Source organism: Ictalurus furcatus, chromosome 1 (genome assembly GCF_023375685.1).
Source record: "Ictalurus furcatus strain D&B chromosome 1, Billie_1.0, whole genome shotgun sequence".
In the NCBI taxonomy this organism is placed as follows: domain Eukaryota; kingdom Metazoa; phylum Chordata; class Actinopteri; order Siluriformes; family Ictaluridae; genus Ictalurus; species Ictalurus furcatus.
Window position 1 is genome coordinate 9,905,601 of NC_071255.1, and position 18,610 is coordinate 9,924,210.

Sequence of the window (18,610 nt, forward strand, 5' to 3'; positions counted from 1 at the left end):
AACAGCGTCTGTGTCGAGACACACTGTGGAGGCTTCGTGTCAAAATTATCTATTTATTTGTTTATTTATTTCGTTAAAAATAAAATAAAACAGTGAAAATGAGCAGCACTCGGAGCGTGTGTATGTTCTCGGATATCAGAGCAGGAGACAGAGCGGTGAGTAGCTGTGAATAAAGTTCACTACCTCCGTCAGCGGAAGTGGAAACAATCTCAGTTATGTGCACTGGTCAGAGTTTAGTGGACTAAACGGTTTCCACATAATGAGTGTTAACTGTGTAGGGTGTGTACATATATATATATATATATATATATATATATATATATATATATATATATATATATATATATATATATATATATATATATATAATTTAGAAATATAACAACTTTGAAAGTAATATGAATATTTGTATAATGGGAACACCGTCATCTCATTCTTTCAAACAAAACATACTTAACACTATCATGTGGTTGATACATTGTTGTAGACTTGCTACTGTATATCAAACATTTTCTTGCTTTATGTGTGCTCTTTATAGAATGAAAAGCAGGATGTTTCTTACAATACACTCTCATGAAAAAGGGAGCATTGTTATGTGAATGAGGGTCATTGGTGGATTAACCTGCTGGTGTCTCTATGAGGATTCATGTACCTTGTGTCCAGTACTCCACCCCCCCTTCCTCACAGTGTGTATAGAGACGGTGTGAAGTTTCATGCAGATAATTACAGTAAGATCAGAAACACAGGATGTGCATCAGCTTTACAGGGAAAGAGCAGAGAGGTGAATTCTGTAGGAAACCGGACACACAACAGCTGTGCAAGAAGAAAAAGCTGTTCTGCTTTTATATTTCGAAACAGTTTAATGATCGCAATGAATTCTTTCTTCTTTCCTTAATTATTCAAGAATAATTCAACGAATACGTTGATCCTAAGACAGGTTTTCTTTCACGTTTAGAGTTTAGAATTTAGTTTAGTTCATCATATATGACCACCATGGGGTTTACGCTGGCTTAGTGGTTAGCACTCTTGGCTCGCACCTCCGGGGTCGGGGACTCGATTCCCGCCTCCGCCCTGTGTGCTCGGGGTTTGAATGTTCTTCGGGGGTTTCCTCCAGGTCCGCCGGTTTCCTCCACGCGTCCAAAGACATGCGTTGTAGGTTGATTGGCATCGCTAAATTGTCCGTAGTGTGTGAACGGGTGTGTGATTGTTTCCTGCGATGGGTTGGCACTAGGGCTGCAACTAACGATTATTTTGATAATCGATTATTCCTTCAATCAATCGATTCGTTGGATTTAAAAAGACAATTTGTAATTTCTGTAAGCCCCCCCCCCCCGAAAAAACATGTGATTTCACATTCTACCCGAAGTTGAAAAAGGTATTAAATGTATAAAAACACTGATTGTCCATAAGCTTTAAAGCAGACGTTAAATCACTATAATAAAATGATAAACAAAAGAAAAACAAAAGCACAAACTAAGTGTTAAGTGGTGAGAGGTTGAATGTTCTGCTTTAACACACACATTCACTCGTCTGAACACAGTAACATTACTTTATTCTGTACATTTCTATACAATTACATGTTCTAACCCCATTACAGTTACCGCTCTCATAAAAAACACAATTACTTTTGTTTCTAAATATCGCTAAATATAGCATCAAACAACATATTTGATCAAAATGAATATTTTAGTCAGAGTTATTGCGCTTCCTGTCTATTGCGCACTGTTTGATTGACGCGTATGCTTGGACTCGCGCTCATGGAGTGAAGTGTAACGGAGACTCGCTCGCTGTCAGGATGAGTCTTTACATAAAATAGAAATACTGGAGTGAATTTCTAACATTTACAGATAAGGATGTAAAGGTAAACGTTATCCACAGTGACGTCACAGACCCAACTAATCCATAATGAAATTCGTTGTCGATTATTTTAATTATCGATTAATTGTTGCAGCTCTAGTTGGCACCCTGTCCAGGATGTCTCTCGCCTTGTCTCCCGCGTCCCCTGGCGTAGGCTCCCTGTGTAGGATAAGCGGTACAGAAAATGGATGGAAATGACTGTATTTTCCCGTTCGGAATTATTTCTCGAAACGCTATATTTTGTTAGCTACGTATCTCATTCTTATTAAGCTCACCAGTATGTCCGGCAGTTGTGTTTTAATTCATCGATGGTGATTAAGCCACACGTCATTGCACAGCACTAAGAGAAAGTTAGTATCTGCATGTCATGGATATTAAAATAAACCAAAACTTTTTTTTGTTGCAAACTTTCGATTACAAGTCAAACATTTGCACGCATAACCATTAACCCGGGACATTTTCACCTTGTCTCTCAGATCAGGAAAGAGTGTTTCCTGGCTAATAAGTAACCTGTACATTTGGTTTATTCCCACATTCCTCAATCACTAAGCAACATTGTGCCTTCACCAGATACCTTATAAAGAGAAGCGAGATTAATGTGAGTGGACTTTTACAAACAGTTGCACAAAGGGAGTGTTTGAACAGCGTACATGACTTGCACGCAAACCAGGCTAAAGGTGCTGTGTGAGACATTTATTGCATGTTTATTGCGTTGTAATGATACAGATGTGTTTGTTTGTTTTTTTAATGATTTGATTTCAGACTACCCAGTTGATATTTTTTTTACAGTAGGACGTGCATTTAAATAAAAAAACAAACAAACAAAGAATCAAAAGTAAGGAAGAATATTTAGATCTTAACTCCAGTATGATTTTTGAACACTTTGTTTAGTCAAAGTTTGCCACTTAAGATGTTTACTAGTTGCTAAGGATCTGAAGTGTAATAACAGGACTTGTGTGTTGTGTATTGGTGCCCCGAGAGGTTCTGTTTAGATGTCGTGGAAGAGCTTGACATGCCCATATATGTTCAGGCGACGCCATCTGGAATGAAGTCAAAACACCGGCTTAGTCATGACTTATCCCAGATAAGCCTACAATTGCTGATGTTACAGATCATGGTAACTCCATATCTTTTCCAAGGCATCATTATGGTGCACCATCTAATGGACGGTGTGAGATACACACACATGTGTGCACAATAATAAAAGCAGATGCTGACCACACAAATGATCAACGCTTCAATTAACATCAGAAGTGTAAGGGTTTTGATCAGTACCAGTGATTTTAACTAAGCAGACTTGGTTTAGGATCATGACCGTTAGTCATTATCAGCAGAATGAGACCAGGCCGATGGCTGTCTCTCATTTGCAGACAGCTTCTTAGTCAGCATCTGGAAGCAGTGTAATGGGGTCTGCGAAATACGGGTTAGAAGACTAGATCATGAGCGAGCGAGGTAAATAACTACCTCTTCCTGAGGTCATGCTTTAGGAATTCTTCAGGCCACACACACACACACGCACAGATTCCCGTCTCACTCCAGCTTTGCACTATAGTTTCAAGGCCAAGAGGGAGGAGGTAAGAGAATGTCTCTGGATCAGCTGCAGTGTCCGTTCGTGAAGTAAAATCGAAGAAAACCACATGCACGTCGTCACATACGCTCAGTCGTGAAGAACACGGACTTGTTTGGTTATGTAAAACGGACGGCTACTGAAAACCCGTCTGTTCAATCGCTGCGTCAGTACTGTTTGCCCTCCTCTTTCATCTGTCTGTTCATCCCATATCCCTCTCACTCCATCTCGCTTGTTTGTGTATCAGGCAGCTTCCTGTTTGCTTACCGTGACATGAGGTCGTTTGATAGAATTATATAACAGGCATACTTTTATATAAAACACATGATTGTTGCTTGTATTGATGGAATAAAGAAAGAAACACCACCTTCCCTCTTTGTCATGTGGCATGCAGCATGTGGTGCATATTAATATAATCATTAAACAGGGACTGTGAGGAATGTTGAGCAGTTTTTCTTGCCCCAGGTGGTGAAGATCAGACGCAGATCAGTGAGGAACTTAGGAATTAGAAGAATCCTTCAGCGCTCAAGAAACGAATATCTTTGGTTATTACGCCCTCTGCTTTTTAGTGTTTTTAACTCTCTGTACAGTTATCTTCTTCTTCTTCTTCTTCTTCTTCTTCTTCATTGTTTTCTCTATCCTATCCTCCTTTTTTTTTTTTTCTTGAACTGCTTTGTTATTACTGTTGTTACAGGGTTGTAGACGACCCTGAAAGGCACAAATAAATGAAATATTTGTATTATCATCATCATCATAATTATTCATGTTAATTTAATATTAAAAATGATACAAATTCCTTGCAGGATAAGTTTGGGAAGGTAGTTATTAGTTTTCTTTAAGGTTAATGCTATTAGGACAGTTTGTTCCTGACATCTTCCCCCGATTTTGTGTGTGTGTGTGTGTGTGTGTGTGTGTCCGTGCGTGCGTGCGCGCTGCTGATCCGGAACACACACTGAATGCTTTATGCACAACCAAATCTCCAGTTACGTCTAGGCTTCTCTTCTGACCGTGTGTGTGTGTGTGTGTGTGTGTGTGTGTGTGCGTTTGTACTGAGCATTTAGTCTGAGCCAGTATGAGGTTACACATTCCGCTCTCAGGACTTATTCAGTCTCTCCCTCGCCTCTCATTATTGTCGCCTATTTTGTGTTCCTTGTCTCTCGTTCCTGCCCACTCTCCTTTCCGCTGGCCTTTTCCTGTAAATCAGCCCGTGTTTACGGCTACTGTACTATAACGCGAGGAGATGGAAGAACAGGGGTGCACGAGAAAAGGAGGAGGAGGTGCATATAATGAGAAAGAAAAAAAAAAAAAACCACGAAGGAAGCAAGAGAAGGCTTTTATTTGTACTTGATTTGATTATTTATCCGATTATGGAAAGTAGACGTGACACACGTGATCACTGCCTCATGTGATCATGTGATCCCAGTCTTCCTTGTTCAATCTTCCTGCTTTCATGGCTTCACCCTCACTATTTGTCGACCGGCTTCATTTGAAGTGGAAAGCTTTGACGAGCATTGTTTGTTTGTAGTTTGTCCTTTTGATCTTCTAGCACATGTGATGCCCTTCATTTTACTTGTTGCAGCTCGAATAGAGCCCCGAACATTTGTTCCTTATTTCTTCATTTTCTGTAATTCCTTACGATCGTAAAATCCTAACCGAGTCATTTTGCCGTTGTTACAGTATTAATACGTATATTCACGTAAGCCAAAAACTATTTCTGGAACGGCGTGTGGCGTAGCGATAAAGACTACAGCAACGTTCATACACTGTCCTAAATAAAGGTCAATGGGAACAGCAGCGTGAAAACATGAGGGTGTGAATAAGGCTCTTGGGTGGTTATCCGACGCACAGCAGTCCTGGAAACGGTTGTTGTCGTATAACAGAATTCTCACCGATAACCCCTGAATGGTCATCTTAATCCCTGCAAGATAACACGCGTGTGGTTAAGGTGTGGTATTGATCTTGGCAGAGCCCTCATTTAAATGCTGCTTTGCCTTGTACGGAAGGCACACATACGCAGACCAGCGTCCCACTTTAAACAGGACGGAGAGCTGTGTGGACGCAGTAAAGTTGCTCAGGTAAATCTAATAGTTATGGAGTTAGAATATTTGGAGACCTGTTATATATCTAATGGCTGTTTCGTCTACTGTTTCTTCTTCTTCTTCTTCTTCTTCTTCTTCTATTAAGTACATATTTCTAAAGGTGTTGCCCAGGATTGTGCGGTTGCCTCGATCCTTGTTTTGACTTCCTCGTCGGACGGGAAAAATCTCTTTGTTGTGATTGCGTGGTTGAAGGTGTGGTTCCGTGTTGTCTTTCACAGATTTTTTTTTGTGTCAGGTAAGAGGATATGCTGAAGTCATGTTTATTGCAGCACCGTGTTCTAGCCAGCTTAGTCCCATCTAACGCAGCGACGTTTTAATCCGAGACATAAGACCCGTATGTAAAGTGTGGTTTAACGTTCCCATAGCACCTGTTCCTGCTTCGAATTCGTGTCGGGACAGTAAGCGTTAACCGTGCGCATCCATGTTACGTACCTCGTTGCAGAGAATGGTCCTTTCTCAAATCTGTGTTTACCAAACCTTTGTCCCATCGAGTCTAGTTACACATCAATCACTGATAAGACGTTGTTTGAGCGTGACACGGACACGCGCGTTCACTTGTTACGTATCGAAGGGAACGTGGAGAGTGTGCGAAGGAGGCCTACGTGTATGAGCCCTCTAAGAGAGACAGATGAGCATGTGAGAACCCAGATGTAGTGATGGAACCTTGCTGCAAATCCAGATAGACCACACACACACACACACACACTGCGCTGTGTCCATCAGAGATTGCGTATGGTATTCCTCAAATTGTACATGGAGAAAATATTTTCCTGGTTTATAATGGCTATAGATCTCTTGCTATTACTGAATAGGTGTGTGTGTGTGTGTGTGTGTGTGTGTGTGTGTGTGTGTCACATGCTCTAGTGGAATCCCCCATTCCTCAGCACACTAGTTTTGGTTTCTGTAGACCATTCCTCTCTTAATAGCCTACAGTGTGTGTATATATATGTTTTATATGTATACATATGATTCTATAACCATAGTACTTGCAGCTGTGTCCAGTCGATGGACGTTAACGTCCTTAATGCACGTTAGCTTGCATTGTTGTAATGTTTTAGTGTTGGGATATCACTGTTGGTTCATGTTAGAGTCCAGTGCGTGTGGTTCGATGAGTCACAGTTTATAATAGTTTAACGCAGGGGGCTGTATTGCGCGTATTCGCGTGGCCTCTGTGTTCCGTCTTCCTGTGTTTGTTATTTCGCTGTGACCCTGTCGTCATGGGGATATTCCACATCCCTCTCGAGCCCATTGCCCTGTTTGGAGTCTGCGCTGCAATTCAAAGGCAGATTCAAAACGAGAGCGACGGCATGCCAGGAGGGGGAGTTCTGGTATTTTCCAGTAGCTGAGTCCAGAAGTCGAACAGAATGTTCTGTATCTGGCAGGAAGATGTGTTTCATGTCTTTCTTTCCCTTGCCAATAACTAAGCACTGGCATTCTTGGTAGACTTTTATAGACCATTGGCCTCTCTCTCTCTCATTTTCTCTCTCTCTCTCTCTCTCACACACACACGCACACGCGCGCACACACTCATGGCACTATTACTCAGTTTCTCCTCCCCACATTTTCCTCTATTTCTTCAGTCTCTTCCCTCATTTCTAACGGTCCTTTTGTCAGGGCTTCCCCTCACACTTTGTTTCTTCTTGTCGTTCAGGATGGGTGCCGGAGACTCCGACTGACCCTGCACGACCAAGTCCAGCAGCAGCCCGCCGTAGGAAAGGTAAGACACTGATAACTATAGAACGCACACCTACAAAGCCCAAACTCACTTTAGGACTTTATATGTAATGGAGTAGGAGGCAAGAATGAGCTTGAAACCACATTAGACTTTAGAATTCCTTCATTTAGGAAAAAAAAAAAGAACCAAAAAGCTATTATAAAAAGAAGATTATTTAAATGTACATAGGTACTGGAAACATTACAACAATTACAAAGACAAAAAAAAATATGAGTCAACTTTAGTGTCTAGCACATGCGCTCCATAAGTGTGACATTTTCAAACTTAAAAAGAGAAATATCTTTAAATATTTATATATATATATATTTATGGAATGAGTGAACAGCTGGGTGTATATGTGCTTTTTGTAGCATGAGTTCTGTATGAATGCTGTATTTATGATGATTTTCCAGTCTCCAAGCTTCTAGAGTTTTATACTGCCTTATTTATGTGCGCAGTGTTGTAACTACTTCGGGTGAAAGAGAAATAGTTCTGTGTAACTTCTCGTGAAAGTCGGCCAGTCCTCTTCCCTCCCTTCTCCTAACCTCATCATGCCTCTATGTAAATCGGTTCTCTTGAATTCTCGGTCTTTCCAGGAAAAAGCTCAAACTGCAGTGATAATGAAAGCACGCTCATGTCTGTGTGGCTGTAGTCAGGACAGAGGGTCTTTTTATGCAAGATTCTCCCCAAGGACCACAGTCTCATTGTTTCAAATAACCCGAAATCACATAACCTCCCCTCCCTGGCTGTCTCTCCATCTGTCTGGCTTTTCGTCCTCCTCTTCATTGTGTATGTGTTTTTATAGAGACTGTCAGAGATTTGTATGTTCATGGTTCAGGGACAGATGCTTCTCTTTTCTTGATCTAAATACATGCAAATGTCTGGAGTTTATACCTTATACCGTTTGCGTGTCCTGGTATTATTCATAACGATTCTCCTCTTTCTAGAACGGCGCAATATTACGTAGTTTTCACAAGCTTTCACAAGTCAAAATGTGATGACGCATAAAACCAGCAGGGAAAAAGCATGCACCCTGAGGCCTGTGAAACGTTAAAGCTCTGAACATGACACACAGATGTCTGTTGTAGATATCTGAATGTTATAAGATTGCTTTTGGGGAATTTACAAATGACTTCCGAGGCAAGCTGGAACAGATTTTTAGTTAGGTTTTTTTTTTTTTTAAATAGAATATGCGTACTCTGTATCAGCCTAATCGATCAACCTGTCCTCTTTACCATTCTAGCCAATTGGGAGAGCGTTTGCTTTGGTGCAGCCCACCAGCGAGAGACAGCCGCTAAAGAACGAGCCCGTCAAAGCCGAAGAGAAGGTCGAAGTCATAAAGGTGAGCCGTGAGGACCAGGGTGTCCTGGTTGCTTCAACAGTTGCTTTGTAACAGAGGGTGTGTCAGTTTAAATTCCAGTGAGCTCTCTAATCCTGTACTGCTTTCACAACAAACTGGTCTACAGAAATGCATTGCTCGTGTGTGTGTGTGTGTGTGTGTGTGTGTGTGTGTGTGTGTGTGTGTGTGTGTGTGTGTGTGTGTGTGTGTGTGTGTGTGTGTGTGTGTGAGAGAGAGAGAGAGAGAGAGAGAGAGAGAGAGAGACCCAAGGTGTGGTTATAGTAAATGTGTGTTTGTGTTTCAGGTGTATCTGCAAGCGCAAAAAAAGGAACAGGACAGGAATCAGCAGAGTCTGAAGATGCTCTCGGATGAGGTTTCGCAAATACAAGAGGTCCGGTCAGACTGCCTTGTCCAATCGCAAGCTCGCTAGTGCATGTTCATGCTTCGTGCGTGCGCGTGTGTGTGTGTGTGTGTGTGTGTGTGTGTGTGTGTGTATTTTGTATACATCTGTGAATCACAAGTACGGTGTCTCTTCCAGGTGCGATACTGTTTAAAGAGCCTGAGGGAGCAGATGGCAGCAAAAAACACCCACAGAACAGAGCATAAGGCAAGAGAAGTGTGTGTGTGTGTGTGTACAAATAATAGTGGGATGAGTATGGACACCAGGACAAGACATGAACCAGTATCGGTCTCTCGCTTTTTCAGGTGCAGTTAGCTCAAATTAGTGGGAGCAGAGTGAATTGTGCTCCGATGTCACTACCAACACAGGACAGAGAAGACAAACAGGTAAGGTGTTTTCACATGGTCTTTGATATTATACACACACACACACACACACACACACACACACACACACACTCGTCCATGGAGATGCATGAAGCGGACACAAGCACAGAGCAAAACAGTGAGTTCCATGCTAAAACATAAGTTCCAGTTTTTCATTGTAAGTGCAGTAGTAGTCGTCATGTTGGGTCGATAGTTTTATTGTTTGTTAGTTCAGAAAATAATGACACCTACCAAAAAAAAGTATTGAAGCAACAGTAACAGTTCAGACATGGCTCTGTTTATTCCTTAGCCTCTGTTTTGTCTGATCTTCTTTACAACATTTAAGTGAAACTAGAACACACGGATTTGCTATATAAAAATATATTTACACTTATTTTTTACATTTTGTATTTTTTTTTTTCGTATTTGTTCAGCACCGCCCTCTTTAACACACTGAAAACAGTCATTCCAAACGCCAAACCAGGAAGAATCTTTACTGTAATCCTTGTGTATATACACACACTGACGTACACGACCTGGCACCTGAATACACACACACTTTGGTTCTAATGAAAACACCGTGCTATGGGAAAAGAAAAAAACAAACAAAACACCACATTCATCACATCCTGCAGCTCTTTGTTTAATGCTGGTGCGTTTTAGATGAACAGTTCCCAGTGCATTCCACATTTCTCAGTGTCCCTTATAGTCTAAAAACAATTCGCGGTGCGAGCACATACACACTCTGCTTTACAAAGCCTCTTTTAAGTCCAGAGAAGTTTGTGAATAGGCTGGATTAAGTTCCCCAACAGAGCACTCTGTGTGTGTGTGTGTGTGTGTGTGTGTGTGTGTGTGGTTCAGCTCTGGCTGGAAAATTGAATGGAAGAAGTTAAGTGCTGCCTTCACTACTCCAGAGTTCCCAGTCTGAGCCCACACCCTGATGACACACGAAACATGTGTGCGCGCATGCACATCGTCCCTTCCTCTTCTCGTTTTGATTCTATAAATATTCCCAAGGAAAGTTTGTTGGTCTCCAGGAGACGTATGAATATGATATCGTTCGATGTAGTGTGCCGTATAGACTAGTCTACCAGTTCAAACTAGGGCTGCAACTAACGATTATTTTTTCAATTAATCGGATGGGGGGGCTTTCAGTACCATGTTTTTTCATTTATTTAAAATAAAATCCACAAACTGAGTGTTACAAATATAAACTTAAGACTAAAACTTTACACAACTGTTTGTCCAATTATATAAGACTGAAAAGAACCCAATAAACACATCAGAATATGTATTATTAATATAGGACTGTAATTTAATTCTGTGCTTTTTTTTGGCATCTAGAAATATATATGTGTGTGTGTGTGTGTGTGTGTGTGTGTGTGTGTGTGTGTGTGTGTGTGTGTGTGTGTGTATATATAATATATATATATATAAGTATTTATGCATTACTTTTTATGGATGCACAAACAGCACTGAATTCTACAGTCCTAGCAATCCCTGGTAGATTGGTAGAACCTGTTATTCCCCAGGGTTTGGTACAAATACCAGGTGCAATTACATTTTATCGTTGGTGTGACATTTAATTTGACTCTCTGAATTATCTTTTGTTTATTTTATCCATCAATGCGACACTTGAACTTGTCTACTACTCATGGGTCTTTGCAAATAATCATTTCATTTGTAAATAAATTTAAAATAAATCCATCAACGAACGATCATCATCTCAGCTAACATATTTGTGAATGCACGCGAATAACCAAATTGATTAGTTTTAAAACATTTCATTTGAATATACTTTGATACATTTAACAAAAAAAAAAACAAAACTAACTATATATAATATAATATATATTATTTAAACATTTTTAAAACTTTCCTACGGACCCCCTGCAGTTACACCACTGACCACTAGGGGGTCCACGGAAACACGGCACTAGACGGTAGTGCATAGTGTAAGTTTACAGTACTTCATTTGGGACACAACGTTAGTATTTACTCTCCGAAGCGTGTTTTTGGAGCAGAAGTAATGTAATGAGTAAATGTACCGCGCTCAGACCAACTAATCGACAATGAGATTCGTTGACAACGATTTTCATAAGCGATTATTATCGATTAGTTGTTGCAGCTCTAGTTCAAACATTTATAAACAGGGAAGTGTTACAGAACTGATAAACACGTTAAAAAAAAAAAACGCAACACAAGCTCCTCCATAACTCAGGTCAGGAGCACGTCAGTTGCTTACTCTCTTTGCTTTCTGTCTCTGTGTTTCAGGAGTTTGTGGATGAGCAGGAGCGAGAGAGGATGAGGGAAGTCAGCAAGCGGCTGTACACTCAGCTTCAGGAGGCAGAGAAGAAACACCAAGAGGAGAAGGAGAAATTACAGGTTCACATCATCTTCTTTTCTCTACATGCCGTGGTATTTTGTTATTCATCCGTACACGGTCATTACGTAACGGACGCATTCCTGAGGAACCTGTATGATCTGAAAAGGCTTGTACTACATTCCTTTAACCCGCCGCACAGAAGGTGGGGTTAGTCGGGGTGTGTTGCTGGGACTACTCCAGCTCTACCAAAGAACGCATCACAATAATTGAACGATGCCTCATTTTTTTCCACTGAGGTAATATTTTCTGCTGCGCTAACATTAGCTTGCCAAACTGATACTGTGCGTCATACAAGTCACGTCAGAGTGATCCTATACAAAGCCTACAGAAATATTTCACATGAAAGATATCTTTTACGTCTGGTTTCTTCAGTTGTACATCTCCTCTTGCTTACTCTAGAGTATTTCCATTTTAAGTGTATTTAGGAAAATTGAGTTGTGTATCCATAAACAAGTGTTTATGGCAATTATTCTCAAGGAGGTGTGGTGATATCAAGAGCACCACCAAACACAAAGCAAATATTTATTTATGTAATGTCTGAGGTACATACTGTGTAATGCACATACACACACACACACACACACATACATACATATATGTATGTGTATATATATGTGTGTATATATGTATGTATATGTGTGTGTGTGTGTGTGTGTGTGTGTGTGTGTGTGTGTGTGTGTGTGTTTTATCACATGTTTCTATCAACATTCTCTTTATCCTCTTTGTATGACTTTTTTTAACTTGTCCACTCAATGCCAGTTGTGTAAACTTAACCCCGCTTTATGGAAGCCTCACTTTCTTTCTGTCTCTTCAGTCTTGTAAGTCCTCGAAGCTTATCATTTCTCTGTCCTCCTTCAGGCCGAGGCAGGTCAGTATAAAAGGCAGCTGTCTGAGCAGAGCGATCAGCTGAAGGAAGCACATGTTAACGTACAACAGCAGGACCAACGCATCCGAGAGCTCCAGCGGCTAATGGGCGGCATGGAACAGGAGAACTCGTCCCTCAGGGACGACTTAATGACCAGGGAGGCGGAGCTGCTGCGGCTGCGGGAGCTGAAAGAGGAGGGGCAAGCTGACCGGGAGAGGTGAGTAAACCACAAGTATTTATTAGTGGAGGTCACGAGGTTTGGTTTAGCAGGTGGTGAGAGGAAGCGAATGTCCATCAGTTGGTCCATCCAGCGTCAGTGTTGGTTAAGGGACATGGGTAGTGACTATAAGGTTGCAATCAACTCGTCCCTTGGGCATCATCAATTATGAAATATTCTTTGATTGGATTTTGTCTTGGGTTGGATTGGATTTGACTGGATTTCCAATAAATGTGTAAATAAAAATTAAAATAAATTATTAATAATGATTAAAAATAAAAGACCACTAATGACAACCCCTAGTGAATGTGGAGCAAAAAGCTACATGTCTAGAAAACCCCTCTGAGAACTATATAACTATATACATATAGATTTTATAAACGTGTTCTCAATGGACATTGTAGAAGAGCACCAGTTAAGGTCTGATGTTTATAAAGTTTACGATGAATTAAAGGTCACTGTGCTTTGTGTAGATTGGAAGACTTGGAGAAGGAGAACGCCATCCTTAAAGAGAAGATACACCACCTTGATGATATGCTCAAGAGCCAGCAGAGGAAACTCAGACAGATGATTGAACAGGTAAAAAAAAAAAAAAAATCATACCTGGATCAATGGCATCTTATTTTACACTTTTTAATATATAAACACAGCCACACTCACGTTTTCTCCTCATACAGCTGCAGAACTCACGAATGGTGATTCAGGAGAGGGACCGTGTCATTAAAGAACTGGAGGAGAAAGTTGCTTTCCTTGAAGCAGAGGTCAGCGCGCACACACACACGCTCTCACACACACACACACAGACTTATTTCACCAGACATTTTGTGGATCATTTCTCTTGTGTATTCATCACTTTGTTGAATCACTTGTTTATACAGAACAGAGAGCTGCATGATCATATGGACTATTTCCTGAATGGCCAAAGGTCAAACTCCGGCCTGTTTTCAGATTCCAATGCTCAAATTGTCTACAGGTAACACTCTCACACATACTCTCTCTCACACATACACACTCTCACTCACACATACACACTCTCACACTCTCTCACTCACACATACACACTCATTCACACACACACATACTCCGACTCACTCTCACTTACTCACACTCTCTCTCGCACACGCACTCTCTCACACACACTCTCTCTCACACACACTCACTCTCTCACACTCACTTTCACTCACACTCACACAAATGAGCACCATACAAATAAAATGCATACTAACTATATTGTCTTTTTTATCCCCTTCCACAGTAAGCCTCTGAAGCCGTCCACACAAAGTAACAAGAATCTGCCGTTCATTAAAGTCATAGAGATCAAGTCATGAAGTCGGTTATGACAACGCTGTAACGTTCTCATAACCCGTATCCGAATGCAGCAGGTCATCAGGCGACTCCTCCGTACATACTCCAGCACAACGGCCTGCAATGCTACACAATGACTCGTGCTAAGAACCACAGTGACATGATGCTCGTGCTATCAAACATACCGACTACACAAATCCACGACTGCAGCTCGGCACGGTACGCACGTGTCAAATTTGCACGTAACGAATTTCAGTCCTATATTGATGTATAAATAGTCCAGGTGTAGGTTTCAACATGTCCCACAAAGTGTCTGTGAGCACGCATGTATCGACTTGAATTTAGCTGAAGCAGGAGTTTAGAGGCGTTCAATATCTGTAGAGTAGCTTTTAACCAGAATGAAGAATGAAAAGCAGAACTGAGTAAAGAGAGGGAGTGAATGGTGTGGTATTCCTTTCTGAACACTGTGGCCCTTTCACTTTCTCTCACTCTCTCTATTTGGCTTGGAGTTGAATTACTTAAGAGCGGACTGTTTTAATTGCTAAACATCTTATGATCATCCAAAAAAATAAAAAAATAATAAAAAGCTCTTACAGCTAACAAATCTTGTGTAAAGATATGGAGAGGGAGCAGGGTGCTTAGCTTTACCAGTTGCTTGGTCCTAATGAAGGAATTGTAGAGTATCTGTATGGATTTGATTCCCACATGCAGCTTGAGTGCCCAGACAAGGTGCTAAAAAATATTCCACCAAGTCCACAATTACGCTACTCAAAAGAGGCATGCAAGATGAGCTAGGTGGAGGAAACCTGTTTAATTTGCTATGGAAACCCAAACCACACCAGTTGTTTTGTTCTGCTGAGAGGAAGCGAGAGGCGCTCGTGTTGAGTTTCAGCCTTTAGTTTGAGAGCTTTTCCGAGCACAAAGTCTGAACACCTTCAGTGAGGGTTAATTAGAAATCTACTAAAACGTTAACATATTTCTAACTTTGTCATGATCTCCACTCGCCTGAAATTAATTAACCGTTTCAATTAAACACTAAAATATTTTTTTTTAGATAGAGCAAATTGGAGAGACTCTGTATGGCCTGCTGTCCGGGACAGTAAAATAATTATGAAGTACCAATCCGCTTTACTTGGATGAGTTAAAAGAAGAATCATGGTAATTTCATGTACATAAAAACAAAATGTGTTTGACTCGTTGTTGAAAAAATGCATTTCACGGATGTTTTATTCATCACCAGGTTTTGTAAATATTTTAGTACTCGAGAAACTTGACCGTTCCTGCTTCTTGTGTATTTAGTTTCTGTAACTGTCCATAAATGGCAACTTCAACTTTGCACTTAGCATCTGCTCTTTATTTAATATAAAAAGTATTTTTGTAGTTAAATGCGAGTGGTTTTATAGTTACTGTATTAAATACCATGTATATTTATGCAAGATGAAGTTTTAATAAAGTGATTGAAAATATGTTTTGATGTTTCATGTTTCTACGGTACTGCGGATGTGAGCTTTGAACCTTCGGGTTAGTTCAGATTTATGGTGCCGTCATGGTTCTGTAAATGGGTTATGAATTGCAGAAGGTCTATGCAGTTATCTTGACAGGCTAACTCTGTATGTATTTATAAAAAAAAAAATTGGGTGTCCCAATAGCAATGGGGGGGTTGGGGGCAGGGGATTAACTTATCTAGAATTTACAGTATTACCAAATAACGGATTAATAAATATGGCTAGCCTGTACAGTTCCTCATTTAAATCACTCTTAGACAAGGAAGTGTGACTTTGCACTCTTTGAGAAGTGTTTTAACAAGCATTACAATGGAGCAGCTCATGGACCTGTTCAGAAACACCATAATCACTCTCTCTTTCAGTGTGTCGGCATATCTGCTTGTGTTTCTGTGTGATTCAGAACCCAAAGAAGCCTCTTACTCACAGCTTATAGCTGCTTCCGTGTCAGTATAATAGTGCAGTGGTTTTCAAAGTGGGGGCCACCAGGGGGCGCCCGGGGGGCCTCAACAAGTTGGTGTGGAAAAATAAATAAATGTTTTCTCTTTCTCACTCTGACAACCACACACACACACGCACAATCAATTCCTAATGTAATGTAAAGATGTAATTATTAATTTAAAAAAAAAAGGGGGATATATTCAGAAGTCTGTATTTTTAATGTGTTTTAAAGACATCTTGCAAAAGGGGGCCTCGGTCAAATGTTAATGCCATTTGGGGGGCCTTGCCCTGGAAAAGTGTGGGAACCCCTGTAATAGTAGACCTGAACTTCTTATTAGAAATTGTTTGACAGCGTTTCAAAAACGTTCGGTACAGATACTGATGTATTCAGTCACTGCCTGAACTTACACAAACACTGCCATCTAGTGGGTAAGAACAATACCTTGCTTGGTTTGTCAGGGATGTGTTGCACTATTAAACATGACATTGGATACAACACACACAAGCCAGTTTCTTAAGAACATCATATTAATAATGCATTTTGTCCATATCCCACACCATCATCACCAGCAGCCTGAACCGCTGACACAAGGCAGGTTGGGTCCATGAATTCGTGCCTTTGACAAAAACGTTTTTCCAGTCGTCGCCCATCCAGTTTCGCTGAGCCTGTGCCCACTGTACCCTCAGACTCCTGTTTTTGGCTGACAGGGAGTAGAACCTGCTGGGGTTTTCAGCTGTTGTGGCCCATCCACCTCAACAAGATGTTTACGCCCATAGAAGTGCTGTCAGCGAATGTTTTTTTGTTTCCCCCCGTACCATTCTGTGTACACTCAGAGACTGTTGTGTGTGAAATTCCCAGTAATTCAACAGTTTCTGAAATATTCTAACGAGCTCATACCGCATTTTGTCCTCATTCAAATGTTTGATTAGAGCATTAACTGAAGCTTTTTGACCTGTATCTGCATGATTTTATACATTACGCTGATGCCACATGATGGCTGATTGGATAATTGTATGAATTTGCAGGTGTACAGATGTTCCTAATAAAGTGGATGATAATAATAATTCCACTTTACATAGTATGGGGGGATCTTCTCAATCACCACTAGTGTGCCGCATCCACCTGGATGATGCGACAGCAGCCATCGTGCTCCAGAACGCCCACCACACACCAGCTATTAGTGGAGAGGAGAGAGTGATGCAGCTAATTCAGAGATGGGGATTATTAGGGGATCGTGATAGAGAAGGGCCAATGGGGGAATTTCGCCAGGACACCGGGGTTATACCCCTAACTCTTTTACGAGAAGTGTCCTGGGATTTTTAATGACCACAGAGAGTCAGGACCTCGGTTTAACGTCTCATCCGAAATACGATGAGTGCAAGTTGATCTAGTTAGTAGCACTAAATCCAAATGAACAGTCTGAATTCTCACCAGAGTCCAGGTTGCTTAAGGTCTAATCTTGAATAATATTTGATCACTTTTTGTTGTCTTCAACAACAAAATGGAAGAACAATTGCTTTAAGCAGAGATGTACAAAAGACACACAAGGTTTAATTTTGATTGAGACGATTCATGAGTGAAGTCACATACGCACAGACCCTAAGCCTAAATGCATAGTAGCACAGAATGCTTACGTTCCTCCTGTACACACACACGCTGCTAATAAAGTGCACTTAAAGGACTTCACATATGTACAAGCATGTCACATCTCCTAGGTTGCCCTTTCTATCGTATTATTCCGAGTTGTTACCAGATGCTACATTAACGTACTGACTGTGGAAGAATTGCATGAAATTAAGCATTAAAAGGGCATTAATCCGGCTCTTTCTAATCCCGCTGCTTGGATCTGAAAGCTCCTGATCACTTATCAAATCTTATGCAGTACGTCAGGCATTTTTCTGTTCAGGTGTTGTAATCTCTTTGTTTATTCACTAGTTTATACAGGCAGCTCTGAATGAAGGAATGCTGAGAAACAGCGGCAGTGACTTTTCCCTCAGTACAGTACGTAACACTGACAGCATTTTAACCAATAAATTCAGTCGTACCTTAACACTATTATCTCCCACTATCTTCTAAAATTGTCTCCCAAAGATGGGTTTTCGGCTCGTCACCGTCGCACAGACCGGTCTCCTTTTGGCCTGTCTGTGTTTGTTCCTCTCTATTCTGTAAGTCACTGAGGTTTAAAGGAGCCCCAGGTTCAGTCTTTAACACTCATCCTCCACTCCATGCCGCAGTCAGCCGAGTCCTCTCCACTACACCGAGGCCAGTCCATCGTCAATGTCAGGCCTAGCGTGTCTCCGACCGGACAAGTGCACGGGTTCCTATAACGTGCTCTCCAGTGTATTATAGTTGTCTTTGAAGTTCTTGAGCTCTAGGAAGTGTTTGGGTCTCTTGCTGCGCTGACCTGAGGAGGGCAGGTACGTCACCTGGATGGTGGAGGCGGAGGACGGGCCAGGCGAGCTCGTCAGGTCTTTAGCTGCCGACTGGTGCTGCTGGTTCAGGCTGTTGGAGCTGGCGTGCACCTTTACACTGTGAAAGCAAATAGAAGACAA

The 18,610-nt window shown here is 41.1% G+C and overlaps 2 protein-coding genes across 8 annotated transcripts in view; one reads left to right on the forward strand and one right to left on the reverse strand.

Annotated features, from left to right (window-relative positions):
• tuft1a (tuftelin 1a) lies at positions 1–15,580 on the forward strand. Of its 2 annotated transcripts, none has more exons than XM_053624200.1 (12): positions 1–155; positions 7,175–7,240; positions 8,481–8,579; positions 8,881–8,967; positions 9,115–9,183; positions 9,282–9,362; positions 11,616–11,726; positions 12,586–12,809; positions 13,283–13,388; positions 13,487–13,570; positions 13,688–13,782; positions 14,065–15,580. In XM_053624200.1, the coding sequence occupies exons 1-12, from the start codon at positions 99–101 to the stop codon at positions 14,135–14,137; spliced, it is 1,152 nt and encodes a 383-aa protein (XP_053480175.1). In that variant the 5' UTR covers positions 1–98; the 3' UTR covers positions 14,138–15,580. The 2 variants fall into 2 exon arrangements, with proteins under 2 accessions (XP_053480175.1, XP_053480165.1); XM_053624190.1 differs by lacking the exon at positions 1–155 and adding an exon at positions 5,105–5,499.
• c1h1orf43 (chromosome 1 C1orf43 homolog) overlaps positions 2,235–18,610 on the reverse strand; it is a 26,469-nt gene continuing 10,093 nt past the window's right edge. For 2 of the 6 annotated variants that reach the window (XM_053624250.1, XM_053624213.1), the window contains one exon: positions 17,964–18,587. In XM_053624250.1, coding sequence (XP_053480225.1) covers positions 18,380–18,587 — 208 coding nt within the window. In that variant the 3' untranslated portion in view covers positions 17,964–18,379. Of the gene's footprint in view, positions 4,133–17,963; positions 18,588–18,610 lie in introns of those variants that run through there. The other 4 variants (XR_008385864.1, XR_008385867.1, XM_053624221.1 and 1 more) reach the window with 3 other exon arrangements.

Excerpts from the sequence above, each read along its gene's own strand:
- tuft1a (XM_053624190.1), top strand. The coding sequence starts at position 5,404 with ATGCTGCTTTGCCTTGTACGGAAGGCACACATACGCAGACCAGCGTCC. Across the intron at positions 11,727-12,585 it reads AGGAGAAGGAGAAATTACAG|GCCGAGGCAGGTCAGTATAA; the intron begins GTTCACATCATC and ends GTCCTCCTTCAG. Across the intron at positions 13,571-13,687 it reads TTGCTTTCCTTGAAGCAGAG|AACAGAGAGCTGCATGATCA; the intron begins GTCAGCGCGCAC and ends TTGTTTATACAG.